The sequence below is a fragment of the Dama dama genome, chromosome 11, assembly GCF_033118175.1.
Source record: "Dama dama isolate Ldn47 chromosome 11, ASM3311817v1, whole genome shotgun sequence".
NCBI classification, from domain to species: Eukaryota; Metazoa; Chordata; class Mammalia; order Artiodactyla; family Cervidae; genus Dama; species Dama dama.
In genome coordinates, this window is record NC_083691.1 from 67,853,276 (window position 1) to 67,873,859 (window position 20,584).

General features: G+C 35.9%; 1 protein-coding gene across 1 annotated transcript in view; it reads left to right on the forward strand.

Annotated features, from left to right (window-relative positions):
* ASB3 (ankyrin repeat and SOCS box containing 3) overlaps nt 1-20,584 on the forward strand; it is a 129,455-nt gene that overhangs the window by 92,676 nt on the left and 16,195 nt on the right. The window contains exons 8-9 of the mRNA XM_061155448.1: nt 5,161-5,418; nt 11,251-11,384. Of these exons, the coding sequence (XP_061011431.1) occupies nt 5,161-5,418; nt 11,251-11,384 (392 nt within the window). The remainder of the gene's footprint in view (nt 1-5,160; nt 5,419-11,250; nt 11,385-20,584) is intronic.

Consider the following 20,584-nt stretch of genomic DNA (forward strand, 5'->3'; position numbering starts at 1 on the left):
CCATAAATCTGGTCTTGGAAAATTCAAAAAAATTGAAATCATTCCAGTCATCTTTTCTGACCACAGTGCAGTAAGATTAGATCTCAATTACAGGGAAAAAATTGTTAAAACTTTTGTTTTCTTATTTGTATGTTTTCTTGCATTTCTCCTGAGATCTAGGAATTTAACATTTCTGATGTTTTTTGCACTGTTTGCCTGTTACATTATGGTAAAGTTATCTGCTTTTACAAACAGTATAATTAATATCAAGAAGTGATGAAGATAATAAATATAAATAATGGCTCCGGGTTTTAAGTTTTCCCTTCTTTTTTGTTTTATTCAGCCACTTTAACTTTTTAGCTCAGGATTAGCATTCTGAAACAGTTTTACTGAGTATCCCTTGGAGAGAATAGGCTTCTATTTGAAGCAGTGACCTTTAGCTCTTCTCCTACTCCAAAGCATGATGGAAAGTTGTCTTGTCTCCTCCACACTCTACAAAAGAATTCTTTGTCCTTTGGGGCTAACAAGTTAACAGCTTCAGTGACATGAAGCTAGTCTTTCAGGGGCATAGCTGAGTAATTCAACTCAAATGAGAAAATATAAGAAAAAGACTTCTTTAACTGGAATGGGTAAAAGAGATGGGAAGTTGAGAAATTATAGGAAATTTAAACTCATATTAATGCCTTTTATATATGGCTGTAGAAAGGGCTCCTGGCTTAACTGACCTGATTATGTCTGTCTTTCTAATCAATACTGATCATTGTTATCCTGTTAATTTTATAAAAATAATTGTGTCCATTCTTATCAGTATATCACACATGGATACATCTGACACAACGTAATGTCTTTATTTTATTTTCAGCTGGTGGCTAAAAACCATTCAGTAAAACTTACTATATGGCCTTTTAATAATTCAGCTAAAAAGTTGCTTGGAGGTTTTGTTGGGTTATTAAGATATTTGTCCATTTCCATTTGTTTAAAAGAAACCTTATTAACATGTTGAATTTCCTTTTACTGTGCTTCTTTTTTATCTGAGCCTGTTTCTGTGCACAGCTTTGAACTTCAAAGGGCAGTATGATGGAAGATGTACAAGCCCACAAATAAGGTTTAGACATTGCATTTTTGGTTTTTAAACTTCTCTTTCTCTGTGCCTTGTGGTTTTTCACTGTTATATTATACCAAGTCCCTTAATGTATCATAAGTAGTTCTTGATATTTGTGTTAAATAAGAAGGACTACTCTAAGACTTGAAGAGTTTTTCTGATTCACCATCAGGGCTTGAAAAAGAATTTGTATTAAGTGTTAAGAGAAACACATACATATTCCCATGTAATTTATATTTTAACCAAAGTTTTCTCTAAGCCTTTATCTTGCTCATTGACATGTAATAATCAAGGTCATTGTAGAGCACTGAAGTTACTTGAGTTGCTGGAGCTTGTTATGTATATTTGAGATGTATTATGTAATAGAAACTCAAGGCATGCTGAAAAAGCTTTATGATCCTTCAGTTTTATTTTGTGTTTATTATTGACCACGTAAACGATAGTTCTGTTGAAAAAGGGTTTATAATGTAGCAGTAGGTAGCTTACAAAAGCCTTTTAGGAGTGTGCTTTTACTCCTTCTAATACAAGGCAGTGTGATAACTGGAAGGAGTTAGAGCTGTGTTTTGTAGAATACTCTTTCTATACATTGTTAATAGATAATACACAGGATAAAAAGGGTTCTTTAGTTAATTAAGTTTGGAAAACACAGGATTAAGCAGTGGTAATTAGATTTGTTTCCTGAAGGGCTTCTAAGAATTTTTCTTATGGTGATGTGTTTTATGAATTCCTGAGGAGGGATGAGTCTATCAGAGTTTGGAAAGTTTGGAAACATAGGATGAACTTTACAATAAATACACTATTGCTTCTGTGTTTACAGGCTTTTGGGGCATTTTATATCCTCTTTCTTATGCTTTTTTCTGATTAATGTTTGGATCCATTGCTGTAATTCTAAAGGTACTTCCTCTGACGTGTATCCGGAGTTTAAAGAAAAATACTTGAGCATGTGTTTTAAAAATGTAACTAGCATACTGTTTAAAATTAAGTTCATCCCGTATTTCTCTCTCGTATGGACTAGTGTATATTATAAAGGGCCTCTCAAATATTTTAATTATGGAGGCTTTTTTAACATAGATCATTTGCAGGGACTAGTGTTCCTTGGAACATACTTCAAGAAACAGGTCTGCCCTTAAAATAATTCCCAATTTGATTATTTCCTGAGATGTTTTGTTTTTATAATGTAGAAGAGATATTTCTGATATTTGCTATATCATATTCACTGTTGGATTTTGGTTTGCTATTATTATTCCAATTTTACAAATTACTAGTTTTGTGATTAAGCTTCAGTTTTTGCATCTGGAGTGGAGATGGTAATAAAAGTTACTTTTTAGGGTTATTGTGAATATTAAGGCAAATCTTCCATGTAACACATTTATCATAGTTGCCTGGTGTAGAATAGATAAAGGTTGTTGTTATGGGGAGTTATATGTGCACATGTTTCTCTAACATTTAGAGATGGATGGTTGGTTTATCTATGGCCTTGTCCTTAAATTTTTCTTAGAATGAGTCACATGGCTAGATGCTATATTTGAAACTTGAAGAGGAAAGCCTCTTGGTTTTATAGTTTTTTTTTATAAACAGAAAATAGATTCTCTAGCTATCTGTGGCAATTAATATAACAGGGTGCATTTTGGGCTCTTTGTATTCTGTAGCAAAAATATGTCGTCCTCTCTGAGAGCTAAAGCATCTGTGGTTAGGCCATTGATGCTTTCACGTTGCTTGAGGGAAGAGTTCAGCCAGGTTCTGAAGTGTCCATGTAAACATACATGCCTTGAAAATTAAGTGCTCTTGAGAATTGTGTATGACATTCGTAAGGAGGCGGTGTCTCGAGGCTTTCCCACTTTTCCTTTATGTTTGTTGGAATGTGTCCAACAGTCCATGTTGTGTGTTGCTCATCTGTTCTGTAGGGGAGTCAGCACGTAATCACTGCAGGCAGAATAATGAGAGCCTAGTTAAATGAGGTCAGAGTGGTTGAAAGAAATTGCTTATTAAAAAAAAAGAAATTGCTTTTAACTATTCAAAATAAAACCATCAGACGTATATCCTCTAAGAGTGGATACAAATACATATGCGTGGTTGAGTCCCTACACTGTTACCTGAAACTGTCACAGCATTGTTTGTTAATCGGCTAAACCCCAATACAAAATTAAAAAAAAAAAAAAAGTATATCCTTTAGCATTTCTTGTAGTGCAGGACTGTTGGCAATAAATTCTTTTAGCTTTCCTGTATCTGAAAATAGACATAAGAAAGAAAATGAATATACAGGGCTCTTTTCAAGAACAGTGATAAGAATGATGGTGTTTCCAGGAACAAATATCAATATATACTAGACAGACAACAAAGTTAATTAATTTTTGTAAAGAAAATTTTAGAGTTATAGCTTTTTCTTTTCTAATTGGTATGTGTATTATTAATAATAAAGAGAATTAGTATTTAATATTTTAACTGAAGAAAAGAAGCACAAATTGGAGAGCAAATAGAACAGATTTACAAAAATTTACATAAGTGATATTTATATATATGGTGTTTAACTGCTTTGAAACCTTGGACTCAGGTTCTCAGAAGTAGTTGGTCTCACATGACAATGGTTTAAATGCTTTATATTTTTTATATTCTTTTTACGATTCTTAATTATTTAGATTCTCTAAAACTATGAATAATGAAGTATTTCTTTTTATTTCTTGTTACTTAAAATAGCATTAATGCCAGTTTCAGAGGGAGACTTATTTTATTCTTGCATATTTTCTTTCACAGTTGTCTGCGTAGTAAACATACATGTTTATTGAACTTTGTTAAAGTTATATCATAAACAGTTTTTTTTTTTAATTTTTTTTTAATTTTTAATTTTTTTTATTTTTTTTATTAGTTGGAGGCTAATTACTTCACAACATTTCAGTGGGTTTTGTCATAAACAGTTTTTTAAATGTGATCACATAACCATCATAATTTTAGTTTTTAATGACTGTGTCATATTTTGCATGTATCTCCTCCTCTGTTAAACAGTTAATTTATTTAAAAAAATCTGTTATAAACAATACTGTGGTTAATATATTTGTGCAAATAGGATATAATTTCTTTTTGTCTCATAGATAAATTCCCAGGATTTATGTTTATTGTATTTAAATGTGTGGTATTTTACTTTGCATATCATTTTATTTTGCAGATACTTATATAATGCTAGTTCTGTGTGCCAGGATGGTTAAGGTCACAGAGCTAGTAAGTGGCTGAGCAGTCTGGCTGCAGTCTGTGCTCTTTATAACTTCGCTATGATACCTCTTTTGACACATTTTGCTGATTAGCTCTCTCATAAAAGAATTAAACTTACTTTTAGTCATTTTAAGCACAACTTAGCAGGATGATCATTTTTAAAACAGGTAACCAATTCAGCGGGTATAAAATAATATACTTTCATTCAGTAAAACACTTGACAAAGATTAATTTTAAAAAATGTAAAGCTGTAAGTTAAGTTTTTGTTCATAAAAAAGGCTTTCTATTTGATTGCTTTCTACCACTAGAAATTTAATAGAAAGGGGAAAATTGACCTGTCTTTTTTGACTGATCACATTGTTTATTAACTTTGTTTAGCAAGTATTTTGTAGTATAGATAATAAATTGTGCATAAAAATATCACAATTTGAAAAGAATTTTACTTGTCAGTGACAGTTTTATTTAAGGTAAGTATTTTAAATTCTAAGGGCATGACTTGTTCATAGTTGAAAATTAAAAACCATGCAGCATGATGTAAATTAAATGTCTTCTAGTCTCAATCCACTGGACACGTAAAACCATCCACTATCACATCTGCCATTCTTTTTTAAATTATTTTTAATTGAAGGATAATCACAATATTGTGTTGGTTTCTGCTGTACATCTAATTACAATGTTGTGTTGATTTCTGCTCTACATCAACGTGGATTAACCATAGGTATACACATGTCCCCTCCCTCTTGAGCATCTGCTATTCTTATTTTCCAGTCATAAGTACTATTAACTATTTGTAAGAATTTTTTTTAATGTGAAAATCTTCTCTTCCCTTCCCCTCCCCCCCCTTCCCCTACCTTCCTTTCTTTTTGCTCATGGAGCCGTGACTTCTTTGGAATTGTAAATATTCTTTTGAAATATGGAGCTCAGCTAAATGAACTTCATTTGGCATACTGCCTGAAGTATGAGAGGTTTTCAGTATTTCGCTACTTTTTGAAGAAATGTTGCCCATCAACACCATGGGACCACATATCTGAATTTATAAATCATGCAGTGAAAGCACAGACAAAATATAAAGAATGGTTGCCATCTCTGCTGCTTGCTGGATTTGACCCACTGAATCTCCTGTGCAGTTCCTGGTAAGAAACTACCATTGTGGACCTTACTCTTTCATTTCCCCCAATTTCTTGAAATCCCTGTGTTGGGAGGAGGTTGTTATTGTGTGTGTTTTGATTGTGATGGCTGTGTTGGGATGAAGGAATTGGGGACCTGCTAATAGTGAGATTGAATGTAAGGATAGTTGTTGTTTATTGCTAAGTCGTGTCTGACTCTTTTGTGACTCCATGGACTGTAGCCCACCAAGCTCCCCTGTCCTTGGGAGTTTTCAGGCAAGAATACTGGAATGGGTTGCTATTTCCTTCACCAGGGGATCTTCCCAGCTCAGGAATCAAACCTGCGTCTCCACTTGGCAGGCAGATTCTTTACCACTGAGCCATTGGGAACCCTGAATGTAAGGATAGAATCCTAGAAAAAGGTTGGAGGCGGCTAGAAGGGAACAGAAAGGAATGGGTGCCAGTGAATCCTCTCGGGAGGGCTATTTCTTCTACTTGGGCCATCCCTCATACTGCTTTTAAAACACCTGCAACAGAATGGTTGTAGTAGCTTTGGCGATTTTTAGCATCCCTTAGACAACTAGATTGAATACTCCTATCCTGTAGCGTCTTGACTATTTGAACTTAGTCTCTCTCAATAAATACTGATATCTGAAGCAGCTGAGGATACAACTGTTTACCTCAAGTGGTTTATCAGAAGGGCAGTGCCTATGAGTGATTATATGAAAGTTTAGTCAGAATTTTTCTAGGGCAAAAGGATAAAAACTTTTTTTTTTAAATATTTTTTTCCCATTTATTTTTATTAGTTGGAGGCTAATTACTTTACAATATTGTAGTGGTTTTTGCCATACATTGACATGAATCAGCCATGGATTTACGTGTATTCCCCATCCCGATCCCCCCTCCCACCTCCCTCCCCACCCCATCCCTCTGGGTCTTCCCAGTGCACCAGCCCTGAGCACTTGTCTCATGCATCCAACCTGGGCTGGTGATTTGTTTCACCCTTGATAATATACATGTTTCGATGCTGTTCTCTCAAAACATCCCACCCTCTCCTCCCACAGAGTCCAAAAGTCTGTTCTATACATCTGTGTATACACAAGCCTTTGCAGGAGTTACGTGTCTAGATGGACTGAGAAATTATTGATAATTGTAGCAGTGAGAGAACTCTTTTGGTCTGATAATTTAAGTCAAGTGAGAAAATAGAATAAAAGTCTCTAGGAATCTAGAGAACATGGGTGTTTTATAAAATATCAATGAAATATTTGGAAGATTTCATTTTTGTGCTTCAGAACTATCATTTGCTAAAATAATGTTTAGGCAAGTACTGAAATTTTGGATTTCAGCAGAAGAGTGCTTTGATATCTTGTTATTTAAATTTTGCTTTTCAAAGAGGTCCTCTCTGGGATTCATGCAGGCAACACTGGTGCTTCCTACTTGTAAATTTAATTTGCATTTCTGTGACTCCATCTTCTACCTGGTGGCCTCTCCATCTATGTTGTAAACAAAAAATCTTTATTTGACAGATCTTTATTTATCTCACCTTTTTATTATGTCTACCATAATATAGAATTCAACAATTTTCTCTAAGCAGAGATTTAAAATTTTAGGTTTAGGACTATCATGTCTTTCTGATACAGAATGTTTCAGTTTGGTGGCTTGTGAGGAAAACCTGCTATCTGATAGGTGGTTTGAGGAATATAGAAGGAAAGCAAAATTTACATACATGCTCTAATCTCAACTTTACTTTTTGTTTATAATTTACAGTGGTTTGAGTCCCTGATTGTATTTACTTCTTTCTCCAGCAGTTGATTGATTAATACATAGTTACCTGTCAAGTACTCATTGTTGTAATTCTCTGTATACCATTTCAATAAATTTTCACAAAAATTCATAGTATATTTTTGATAACTAAGATATAAAATTATTGACAATTAAGAAATCTAATTTTTAAAAGTTATTTGTATATGTTTACTTGTCCTAACAAACCCCCTTTACATGTGCACATGTGCATGCACACATACATTCACTGCTGAGATGTAAACACTCACTACTGAATGCTATATCTAGCTATTAACAGAGCTATGTAAGTACCTTTAACTTTTCACTTAGTGGATTTTATTGTTGTGTCTGGGCTTCTGACAGCTAGTAGCAGTTGCCCCTCACTATTCCCTCCCCAAAATGCTACTGTAAATCCAGCTCATAGATAACTGTGGGCAGTCCTGGCAGTGTGTTCCCTTTCCTCTGTCACTCCATTTTGTTCTTACTCCCAAGGCACCCACATTTTTCTTAACTATGCTCCTTGTGTTTTACTACTGAAGCTACTTACTTGGCTCTATCTTACTTCCTATTACTTTCAGCCTTCATGCTCCATTCTGGTTTTTAGTTTGTTTATTTCTTTAACTATCATTTAAACTATTGCCTGATATACAGTAGCTACTATGATTGATTCTTTACTATTAACTCATTTAATATAAAATATAGTAGATACTATTATCCTTAATTTATGGAGAAAGGGATTGAGGCACAGAGTGTTCGACATACTTGCCAAAGTTCACACAGCTATTTAGTGCTAGAGCTTAAGATTTGGACCCAGGCTGTCCAGTAGTATGGCTCAAGTCTGTCTTTGTAGCCCCTATGCTATTATTACTGCCTTAGTCCTGTATATCCCCAGGTTTGTGGTAATTTTGCCACTTAATTTCAGGTACCTTGTTAGTCGCTCAGTTGTGTCTGACTGTTTGCAACCCCATGCACTGTAGCTCACCAGGCTCCTCTGTCCATGAAATTCTCCAGTCAAGAATACTGGGGTGGGTATCTGTTCCCTGCTCCAGGGGATCTTCCCAATCCAGGTATCGCTCCCGGGTAGTTTGCATTGCAGGCAGAGTCTTCACCATCTGAGTGACAAGGGTACTTTAATCTGTTGCCTAAACTGGAGGAATATGGGCCAACTTTTCTATTTCCTATTCCTAAATTAGGAATAACCTCTATAAGGAAAAAGTTAAATGTATCCTCTTTTCTTTTCCTCCTCAGACAACTACATAGACTGTTGGAAGAAAAGGGAATTATTTAGCTTTATCCTACTAAAAGGCTCCTAAAATAGTCTTCTATCCCTAGTTCTTCTGTGGGGTTCCCTGCCCCTCATGTGAAAACTTGCCTATTTGAGAATTTTTTTTGTGGTAATAAGCCACTGGGTTTGTGCTTTGTTTATTGGATGTGTTTGGATAGAAAAAAGTTAATAAACAGTAAACTACATATTATTTTTAGTAAATTGTAAAACTTTCAGCTATTGAATTGAGAACAAAAATTGCATGTATTTTACTCTGAAGGAATAACTTTAGTTACTTTATATTTATTAGAAAAAACACGATGGAAAATTTCACTTTAGCAGTAAAAATGCATAACATGGTCAAATTTTTGTATGCTAATCTTTTATTGAATGGATAAAGCCAGTGTTTATGCTGAATGTGATGGATATTTTGCTTTCTTTGATCAGTTTACATTCAAAGAACTGTTATAAAAAATTATCCCATAAAAATTCCAATACGCTGTTAAAGTGGATTTTGGTTGTATTTTATTTATGTCACATGTAAGTCTCTTGCTTAATCTTTGTCATGTGAATTATAAATGTCTTTCCTAGATATTGCTTGTCTTAAATAGTCTTTAAAAATGTATCTGACTAAATAATTGCCTGTCACAATATGAGCTACAGAGTTGAAATATTTTAATGCAACACTAGGTATCCCTCACACCCTCAATGCAATAGACAAATAATAGAAAGTGAATGTCATCTGTGCATTTAGTTGATTAACTGTCAATTGTTTATGATTGTACAGCTGCTTTGTACAGTGTAATGATCAATGTAGTACAGTAACCATACATTTTTAGTGGCACTGTCAGCATTGGTAAAATACTCAACATTATATTAACTAAAGCTGTATAAACAGATTTATTGTGTGTGTGTTTAGATAACTGCATAAAAATGACTTTGTGTTTGATCACAGTGAGACTTAAAGCACATTAAGATAGAAAAATGAAACCATTAAAAAAGAAATAAGGAACCGGAACTGAGAAACCTTTGGTGTGGATTCCTAGAAAGTGAAGGAGATTGTTTGCCTTTGAATATATTTTATCATTTCATTTATTCTCAGTGTTTTCTGATAAATTGTGACTTCACTGAGAATTTCTTTAGAAGTAAAATGTTTCCCAGAGTGTTTGTGCTGTAGTTTGTTTTTCCTTATATGAGTGTGCATGTTAGAGAATTAAAAATTTGGGAAATAATTTTCATACTCTAACCAGTCATTTCAAGGATACTTTGGACCCTGAATTACATGAAATAAGTTGTCCTTGAGATGACAAGTTTAGAGTATTACTCAGTTTCTTTCTTTTATTTTTCCCTTTCTTTTGTCCTTGCTCAGTAATGTCTCCAAAAAAGTGACCTTGAAAAGAATTTCTGGTTTTGAAGTAGTCATCAGAGACCCTAATGATTTTATTTTTCTTTGAACAATGTGATGTTAGGGGAGTATCTAATTGAGTACAAGATGAGTAATCTTGTTAGAATTTAGAGTTGTCTTTATGTTTTGACTAAATTTCATGTGTACAATGTTATAAGGCCCACTGAGAATATAGTACTGAAAATTCCAAGCCGGTTCTAGTAATATCAGATATTTATATAGTATTTTATAGTTTTAAAAATCTGTTCACTATATTGCCTCAGCTACTTTTATGAACAGTCTCCTGAAATACACAGGGTAAGTGTTATTCTCATTTTAGAGACCAGGATCTAGGGCTTAAAGAATTTAGGCAACATGTTTGTAAGCAGTAGAATTGTTAGAAATCAGAACTTTTCCTAGGTCATTGCCCTTTCCATTAGGATTCAAGTACTTACAAAATTTGGGAAGTCTCTTTTGGGTGGGTTGGTAGGAAATCTGACATTATTTTGAAAAAAGAGAGGTAGAACTGTTTGTCTTCAACCACTTCTTTCAGTCCTTAAAGACAAAACTTATTCTGGTGAGTCTCATCTGTAATGGGGAAGGTTCTTGATGACAACCGTTGTAGTAAATCTCTGAGGGTTGGTCAGAAATAAGCCGTCTCTCCCATACACCAGTTTAGGGACAGCTTTGGCTTCCCTGATAGCTCAGTTGGTAAAGAATCTGTCTGCAATGCAGGAGACCTCGGTTCAATTCCTGGGCCAGGAAGATCTGCTGGAGAAGGGATACATTACCCACTGCAGTATTCTTGGGCTTTCCTTGTGGCTCAGCTGGTAAAGAATCCGCCTGCATGCAGGAGACCTGGGTTTGATCCCTGGGTTGGGAAGATCCCCTGGAGAAGGGAAGGGCTACCCACTCCAGTATTCTGGCCTGGAGAATTCCAAGAACTATATAGTCCATGGGGTTACAATGAGTCGGACATGACTGAGTCACTTTCACTTTTGGGTGTTTAGACTTTATTCTTTCACTGTTAAATTGTGTCTATAAGGATGACCAATCTAGATTTAGCAAGATGGTCCAGTTGGGAGGACATAATGGCATACCCACTAATGACAGTGACACTAAATCTGTCTTTTCTCACCACTGCTGCTGGGGAAGGACAAGGCATTCTTCTTCTGCTAGAGTAGAAACTCCTCTGGTCATCTATTGGACAACTACATGCACAGTCATTTGAGTTTCCTGTAGGAACCTGATTTGATGATTTTTCATATCCACTGAACTTGCCTTTTGTTTCATAAATATTTTCTTTGCTGCTGTTGTCTGTCTGCCTCCGCATCAGGATGTTGTAAGAATTGGTATATGGTATTTGTTTTCACAGTGAATCCTTTGTGAATTTTGTGTCTAAATGTATGTTAATATCTTGCCAATGTAGGATTGACTCAGTCAGTGATGACATTCTTATCTTCACTTTGGAGTTTACTAATTGGAGGAGACTTCCTCCAGCTGTTGAAAAGATGCTGTCTGCTCGTGCCTCAAACTCCTCTTGGGCTCTCCAGCAACATATTGGTAAGAAAGTACAATTTTAAAATACATGTCACTACTTTTTTTTCTCTGCCTTCTCTAGCTGTGTTGTAATTTTAAGTGATAAGAGTCACTGGAGAACATAATTAAATTGGGCATCATTTGCATTTTCTTTATGTGGGGAGAGGATGGAACTGCGAGGGAGATCATAGTAATTTCCTTCAACATTAATCATACCTGATTTTATAAGTTTAGCCTAAGGAGCATGTAAAGAATAACAGGTATTTAGTGATATTTTAATGATACCCTTTTGTTTTTAGTAAGGGTTATGCAAGCAAAAGTGAATCCTAAAAATTTTGTTGGTCAATATTTAGTTTGTGGTCAGAAAAACGCTAGATGTAATTTTCCTCTTCGGAGTGTGTGTTGATGTGTGTGCTCTGTTTAATATTTTATTGTCTCTAAAAGTAAGTATCACCATTCTTTATTGTTAACTTACTGAATGTATGCCAGTGTGTTGGTAAGATATAACTATGAAGGTGAGCTGGGTAGAAATTTTGTGAATTGATTGATATTTTAAATGAAAACAAATTATCAACTTACTCTCACTTTATAAAAAAGAAAGCTTTTAAGCTAGTTAAAAAAGAAATAAAGAGGATGCAATAGAAGATTATACACAAGGAAACCAAATTAAACTAAATATAACATAGGCAAAGTATTTCTGTTTACTTATGTAGATTTATTTTCATCTATTTTGTTCACCAGATTATGTCTTAAGTTAGGAAAATTATTTCTTCATCACTATTTTTGCATGAAAATGTCACCCTTCATAAAACATGTTGAATAGGTTTTTAACAAGTGAACTTAGCATATGTAGAAATATCCTCTAATTTCTTGGAAAATTACATTTAAGTAAATTTTCTCAGTCAAAAACAGACATTCAAGAAAATATATTCTTGAACGGAGGTATATTCAAACTCTTGGTGAGGTTTCTTGTTGAAGAAAAAGTGTAATCTGTTTGGAGTCTCTAAATCTTCCAGCACAGAATTTCTTTAATGACAATGTTAAAAAGCTCATGTGCATGTGAGAATTGTATCTGCTCTTGCTAATTATGTATGCAGTGGTAGAGGGCAAATATCTATTTGGGAACAAAAAGGCAAAAAGAAGGAGCATATGCCAAGTGGGAAAATTACTGCAGCCTATCAATTAGTAAAGATATGTGAGAGTTTACTCTGAAGACTTTAACATATGGCAGGTTTGTCCAGATGAAGGTAAGAATTGTACATGAATGCATTATTCTGTGGTAGACTAAATACATCAAGGGCTTCTTATTTAATTAGGTACTAGGTAGAGCTTGCTAGGGTAATAATCATTATCTCTTAAGAGGATTTTATTTTGGCTGAAGATTTACAAAAGCCTTTCTCAGAGGTATTAATGTAGCTAATGCTTTTCTAGTCTATTTTTCTTTCCACGACCGCTTTTCTTGGTTCCAGTCACATACGTCCAGCTGACTTTTGGACATCTCCACTTGGTATCCCACATTTTGACATATTCAGAATTTGAAGTTGTCATTTTTCCTACAAATCCTGATGTTCCTTCTCTCTGTTTCCTCGTTCAGAAGGTGAGGTGATTTGGGAGTGCTGCTTACCAAGAGAGTAAGTTATTCCTGGCAGCTGTTTGTTACTTGTTTCATCCATCGCAGGGGTATTCAACAGGGATGATTTTTGCTCCCCACAAGGGCTAGTTTGATTGCCACAATTGGTAGGGGTGCTGTTGCCATCTAGAGGATAGAGGCCAGCGAGATGCTGCTAAATATCCTACAGTGCACAGGACAGCCCCCCACAACAAAGAATTACCTGACCTGAATGTCACTAGTGACCAGGTTTAGAAACCGTGATCCACCTTGATTCTTGTGTTGCCCAGTGTTAAGGTCTTTTACTCCTATACTAGGAAGACTTTTTAAACCCTGTTCTTACTGCGAACTACTCAAGAAATGCTTGTGTTCTTGGTTTCACAAGATACTCTCATTCCAGATATTCCACTGAGAATATCTTCTGCAGGTAACAGGAGCTGTTATGATGATAGATTTTAAGTAAGGCTGGAAGGAAGAGATAATGGCTGTCTACTCACTTGCCTCAGTTTCAAATGGGATTGTGATTCTCTTTCTTTCTGTTGTTCAAGACTGTCTTCATGTACCCCACTGTTCTTTTTTCTTCAGTTTTCAGGACATTCAGTTTCTGTATGTTGGTCATCTGTACTCTGCCCTCCCTTATTTGGATTTTGAAATACTGGATTTCTAAGCAAAAGCATGGCCATTTCTTCCTTCTCTAATTGCTTTAGGTGTAGAGTTAGGATATTTATTTGGCTTTTTTCTTGTTTCTTGATGTGAGCCTGTAATGCTATGAACCTTCCCCTTAGCACTGCTTTTACAGTATCCCATAGGTTTTGGGTTGTTGTGTTTTCATTTTCATTCATTTCTATGCATATTTTGATTTCTTTTTTTATTTCTTCTATGATTTGTTGGTTATTCAGAAGCATGTTATTTAGCCTCCATATGTTTGAATTTTTAACAATTTTTTTCCTGTAATTGAGATCTAATCTTACTGCACTGTGGTCAGAAAAGATGACTGGAATGATTTCAATTTTTTTGAATTTTCCAAGACCAGATTTATGGCCCAGGATGTGATCTATTCTGGAGAAGGTTCCGTGTTAGCAGAAGGAAAGAAATCTTAAAAATTAGGGCAGAAATAAATGCAAAAGAAACTAAAGAGACCATAGCAAAAATCAGCAAAGCTAAAAGCTGGTTTTTTGAAAAAATAAACAAAATTGACAAACCATTAGCAAGACTCATTAAGAAGCAAAGAGAGAAGAACCAAATTAACAAAATTAGAAATGAAAATGGAGAGATCACAACAGACAACACTGAAATACAAAGGATCATAAGAGACTACTACCAGCAGCTCTATGCCAATAAAATGGACAACTTGGATGAAATGGACAAATTCTTAGAAAAGTATAACCTTCCAAAACTGAACCAGGAAGAAATAGAAGATCTTAACAGACCCATCACAAGCAAGGAAATCGAAACAGTAATCAGAAATCTGCCAGCAAACAAAAGCCCAGGACCAGATGGCTTCATAGCTGAATTCTACCAAAAATTTAGAGAAGAGCTAACACCTGTCTTACTCAAACTCTTCCAGGAAATTGCAGAGGAAGGTAAACTTCCAAACTCATTCTATGAGGCCACCATCACCCTAATTCCAAAACCAGACAAAGATGCCACAAAAAAAGAAAACTACAGGCCAATATCACTGATGAACATAGATGCAAAAATCCTTAACAAAATTCTAGCAAACAGAATCCAACAACATATTAAAAAAATCATACACCACGACCAAGTGGGCTTTATCCCAGGAATGCAAGAATTCTTTAATATCTGCAAATCAATCAATGTAATACACCACATTAACAAATTGAAAGATAAAAACCATATGATTATCTCAATAGATGCAGAGAAAGCCTTTGACAAAATTCAACACCCATTTATGATTAAAACTCTCCAGAAAGCAGGAATAGAAGGAACATACCTCAACATAATAAAAGCTATATATGACAAACCCACAGCAAGTATCACCCTCAATGGTGAAAAACTGAAAGCATTTCCCCTGAAATCAGGAACAAGACAAGGATGCCCACTCTCACCACTACTATTCAACATAGCTTTGGAAGTTTTGGCCATAGCAATCAGAGCAGAAAAAGAAGTAAAAGGAATCCAGATAGGAAAAGAAGAAGTGAAACTCTCGCTGTTTGCAGATGACATGATCCTCTACATAGAAAACCCTAAAGACTCTACCAGAAAATTACTAGAGCTAATCAATGAATATAGTAAAGTTGCAGGATATAAAATTAACACACAGAAATCCCTTGCATTCCTATACACTAACAATGAAAAAACATAAAGAGAAATTAAGGAAACAATACCATTCACCATTGCAACAAAAAGAATAAAATACTTAGGAATATATCTACCTAAAGAAACAAAAGACCTATACATAGAAAACTATAAAACACTGATGAAAGAAATCAAAGAGGACACAAACAGATGGAGAAACATACCGTGTTCATGGATTGGAAGAATCAATATTGTCAAAATGGCTATTCTACCCAAAGCAATCTATAGATTCAGTGCAATCCCTATTAAGCTACCAATGGTATTTTTCACAGAACTAGAACAAATAATTTCACAATTTGTATGGAAATACAAAAAACCTCGAATAGCCAAAGTAATCTTGAGAAAGAAGAATGGAACTGAAGGAATCAACCTGCCTGACTTCAGACTCTACTACAAAGCCACAGTCATCAAGACAGTATGGTACTGGCACAAAGACAGAAGTATAGATCAATGGAACAGAATAGAAAGCCCAGAGATAAATCCACGAACCTATGGACACCTTATCTTCGACAAAGGAGGCAAGGATATACAATGGAAAAAAGACAACCTCTTTAACAAGTGGTGCTGGGAAAACTGGTCAACCACTTGTAAAAGAATGAAACTAGAACACTTTCTAACACCATACACAAAAATAAACTCAAAATGGATTAAAGATCTAAATGTAAGACCAGAAACTATAAAACTCCTAGAGGAGAACATAGGCAAAACACTCTCCGACATAAACCACAGCAAGATCCTCTATGACCCACCTCCCAGAATATTGGAAATAAAAGCAAAACTAAACAAATGGGACCTAATGAAACTTAAAAGCTTTTGCACAACAAAGGAAACTATAAGTAAGGTGAAAAGACAGCCCTCAGATTGGGAGAAAATAATAGCAAATGAAGCAACAGACAAAGGATTAATCTCAAAAATATACAAGCAACTCCTGCAGCTCAATTCCAGAAAAATAAATGACCCAATCAAAAAATGGGCCAAAGAACTAAACAGACATTTCTCCAAAGAAGACATAGAGATGGCTAACAAACACATGAAAAGATGCTCAACATCACTCATTATCAGAGAAATGCAAATCAAAACCACAATGAGGTACCATTACACGCCAGTCAGGATGGCTGCTATCCAAAAGTCTACAATGCTGGAGAGGGTGTGGAGAAAAGGGAACCCTCTTACACTGTTGGTGGGAATGCAAACTAGTACAGCCGCTATGGAGAACAGTGTGGAGATTCCTTAAAAAACTGGAAATAGAACTGCCATATGACCCAGCAATCCCACTTCTGGGCATACACACTGAGGAAACCAGATCTGAAAGAGACACGTGCACCCCAATGTTCATCGCAGCACTGTTTATAATAGCCAGGACATGGAAGCAACCTAGATGCCCATCAGCAGATGAATGGATAAGGAAGCTGTGGTACATATACACCATGGAATATTACTCAGCCTTTAAAAAGAATTCATTTGAACCAGTCCTAATGAGATGGATGAAACTGGAGCCCCTTATACAGAGTGAAGTAAGCCAGAAAGATAAAGAACATTACAGCATACTAACACACATATATGGAATTTAGAAACATGGTAATGATAACCCTATATGCAAAACAGAAAAAGAGACACAGAAGTACAGAACAGACTTTTGGACTCTGTGGGAGAAGGTGAGGGTGGGATATTTCAAAGAACAGCATGTATATTATCTATGGTGAAACAGATCACCAGCCCAGGTGGGATGCATGAGACAAGTGCTCGGGCCTGGTGCACTGGGAAGACCCAGAGGAATCGGGTGGAGAGGGAGGTGGGAGGGGGGATCGGGCTGGGGAATACGTGTAAATCCATGGCTGATTCATGTCAATGTATGACAAAACCCACTGAAAAAAAAAAAAAAGCATGGCCAGAGTTTTAACACTGAAGGTGGTGGGCTCACAAACACACTTCTTTGATTACCTTTCTAAGTATAGGACAGTCTTGCTCTCACCCCAGTTTCTCCAGTAACTTATCATAAAGCTACCTTGTCAAAATATTTCTTTAATTTTTTTTGGAAAGGATGCTTCTTGTGGCTCTGCTACTATTGGTAAGCCCCTAGAATAATTTCAGTTCTCTAGCTCCTTTAAGTATACCAGTATCTATCCCAAGGAAAAGATTTTCTGTATTCTTTTCCTAAGCTCTTTTCGCATCTTGGAGATGCCTTATACTTGCTCAAAATTCTCTTTTCCTCATCCTTTTCCTCCTTAAAAACATAGCACCTTGCCCTTGTAGTTTAAAAATAAAAGAGACCGTCAGTTCCTTGCTGCTCATCTTTTAATCATTTAGTCAGATTTGTTTTCAGAAGTTCTTTTGCATTAGAAAGGAAAAGTATACCAGGTAAAATTTGCTGACTGGTTATAGTTTTAATAGCAATTTTTTTGATCATGTGCTTGTATATACCTCTTAGAAACATCATTTTAAATGTACATAGCAATAGACTTCTTAATTAAAAAAATTTCAAAGCCCTAGCCAACTGACCAAGATCAAGTCTAGGTAATTATGTGCTTATGGTAAAAGCACTTGGCTTTGAGCAATTCTATCTATCCATGGATCTATTCTACAAGGGATTCTGTAAGGGCCCCTTGAAACTCTCAACTTATTCTTTTCAGTGTTCCTCTGTTTTGTTCTAAACAGAATTTGAAACAGTTTATACATACAGATTATCACACAAAAAACAGTAAAACAAGTTCAAAGTGGAAGCAAAAGAAAAGCATGGAGTCAGGAAATGTTTATCAGTGTAGTCTGAAACTTGTCTGTGGATACACTGTAAATTTGACTGTGACTGAGCTCTACAGTTCTTGATCTAGGTTACAGAATTCGTAACATTAAAACAAACTCATTGCTCAGAAGTACAGATATTCTTGGATGTTGTGCTAGACAGTTTCCTAGAAAACATCTTGGTAGCCATGGTTTCTTGGGATTTTATGTTACCAGTTTCCAATGTGGCCCATTGCTGTCATACCAAGATATTGAATTACTATGGTAATTCAATAAAAACACTTCTTAAGTGGGCCTTGGTACTCAGGTCTCTGTTGCTCTGACTTGACCAGGGCTAGATTTATAGTATCTGGAGGGTACCTGTGTGCACTTTGAGCGGTTGTCTCTAAATACTGTAACTCTACACTCAGTTTTAAATAAGTGATAGTTAGCAATGCATTCGAAATTATACTACCTAAGAAGTATTAGAGTGCAGCTGCTTTGTGTTGCAGACTGAGAATATATTTCTAAGAAACAGTTGATCTTAAAAGTAGAGGTAAAAGAGAAATGAAAAAATAAAGGTTGATAGGCTAAGTATTTCAATTGTGAAACCCAGCAAACACATAACAACTCCAGCCTAAATATGGTAGACTGAGTGAGTATTCAGTTTAAACCAAGTTTCTATGAAACTTTAACCAGCACTGCTAGTTTTGAGCAATGCTTCTTGTTCATATACTCTTTTAGAAAAACCATATGTGGTCAGTACATCAAGCTAACTATTTGTGGTAACTTATCTTGTGAGATTGTTATATTTACAGTTAAAAACTAGGGAATAAAAACCAGAAACAAAATACAGGTTTAGGAATCAGTCAGTCAGTTCCGTCCCTCAGTTGTGCCCGACTCTGCGACTCCATGGACTGCAGCACACTGGGCTTCCCTGTCCATCACCAACTCCCGGAGCTTGCTCAAACTCATGTCCATCAAGTTGGTGATGCCATCCCACCATCTCATCCTCAGTCGTCCCCTTCTTCTCCTGCCTTCAGTCTTTCCCACCATCAGGGTCTTTTCCAGTGAGTCATTTCTTCACATCAGGTGGCCAAAGTATTGGAGTTTCAGCTTCAGCATCAGTCCTTCCAATGAATATTCAGGACTGATTTCCTTTAGGATTGACTGATTTGACTCTCAAGAGTCTTCTCCAACACCACAGTTCAAAAGCATCTGTTCTTCGGCACTCAGCTTTCTTTATGGTCTAACTCTCACATCCATACATGACTACTGGAAAGCCCCTAGCTTTGACTAGATGGACCTTTGTTAGCAAAGTAATGTCTCTGCTTTTTAATATGCTGCCTAGTTTGGTCATAGCTTTTCTTCCAAGGAGCAAGTGTCTTTTAATTTCATGGCTGCAGTCAACATCTGCAGTGATTCTGGAGCCCAAGAAAATGAAGTCTGTCACTGTTTCCATTGTTTCCCATCTATTTGCCATGAGGTGATGGGACCAGATGCCATGATCTTAGTTTTCTGAATGTTGAATATTAAGCCAGATGTTTCACTCTCCTCTTTCACTTTCATCAAGAGGCTCTTCAGTTCTTTTGTGCTTTCTGCCATAGGGCAGTGTCATCTGCATATCTGAGGTTATTGGTATTTCTTCCAGCAATCTTGATTCCAGCTTGTGCTTCATCAAGCCTGGAATTTCTCATGATGTACTCTGCATATTAAGTTAAATAAGCAGGGTGACAATATACAGCCTTGACATACTCCTTTCCCAGTTCGGAACCAGTCCATTGTATCCATGTCTGGTTCTAACTGTTGCTTCTTGACCTGCATATAGGATTTCTCAGGAGGCAGGTTAAGGTGGAGAAGGGAATGGCAAACCACTTCAGGATTCGTGCCTTGAGAACCCCATGAACAGTATGAAAGGTTTAGGAATAGTTGATCTATATTCCTTTCTGGTAGTAATTTGTTCCCTGCTTTGTTGAGATATAATTGACATATAACATAGTATAAGTTTGAAGTGTACCTTTGTAGTAATAATTAGCTAGCATTCCAGTTGTCTACTCAAGCCATATCTGGTTTAAAGTAATCAAGCATACTGGAACATTTGATTTTCTGTTCTCTATGAAGAGTATGTTTCTTATTCAAAACTAGTGCATCATTGAGTTACTTGTTAAAAAGTTGGATGTTCAGGTGCAATCTTATTTCAGGCTAATGGAAAATTTTAACTCTTCTGATTGTTTAACTCCTTGGTAATGATACGGTGCCAGTCTGCCTGGACATCAGATAGAGTAAAGTGGTTAAAGATTGGAGCTCTGGAATTAGACACCTCCACTACTTTCTAATTGTAGAGAAGTTATTTAATATCTCTGAGCCTTGATTTCCTCAGTTATAAGGAGGAGTGATAGTAATGCCTGCCTTACATCGTTGTCACAGTAAATTGTGTCGTTATGGCAGAGATGGGCTGTGTTTATGTTTAACTGGAGGGTGATCGCTTTACCATGATGTGCTGGTTTCTGCTGCGCAGCAGTGTCAGTTGGCCATGAGTGTCCATGTATCCCCTCCCTCGTGAGCCTCCCTCCATCCC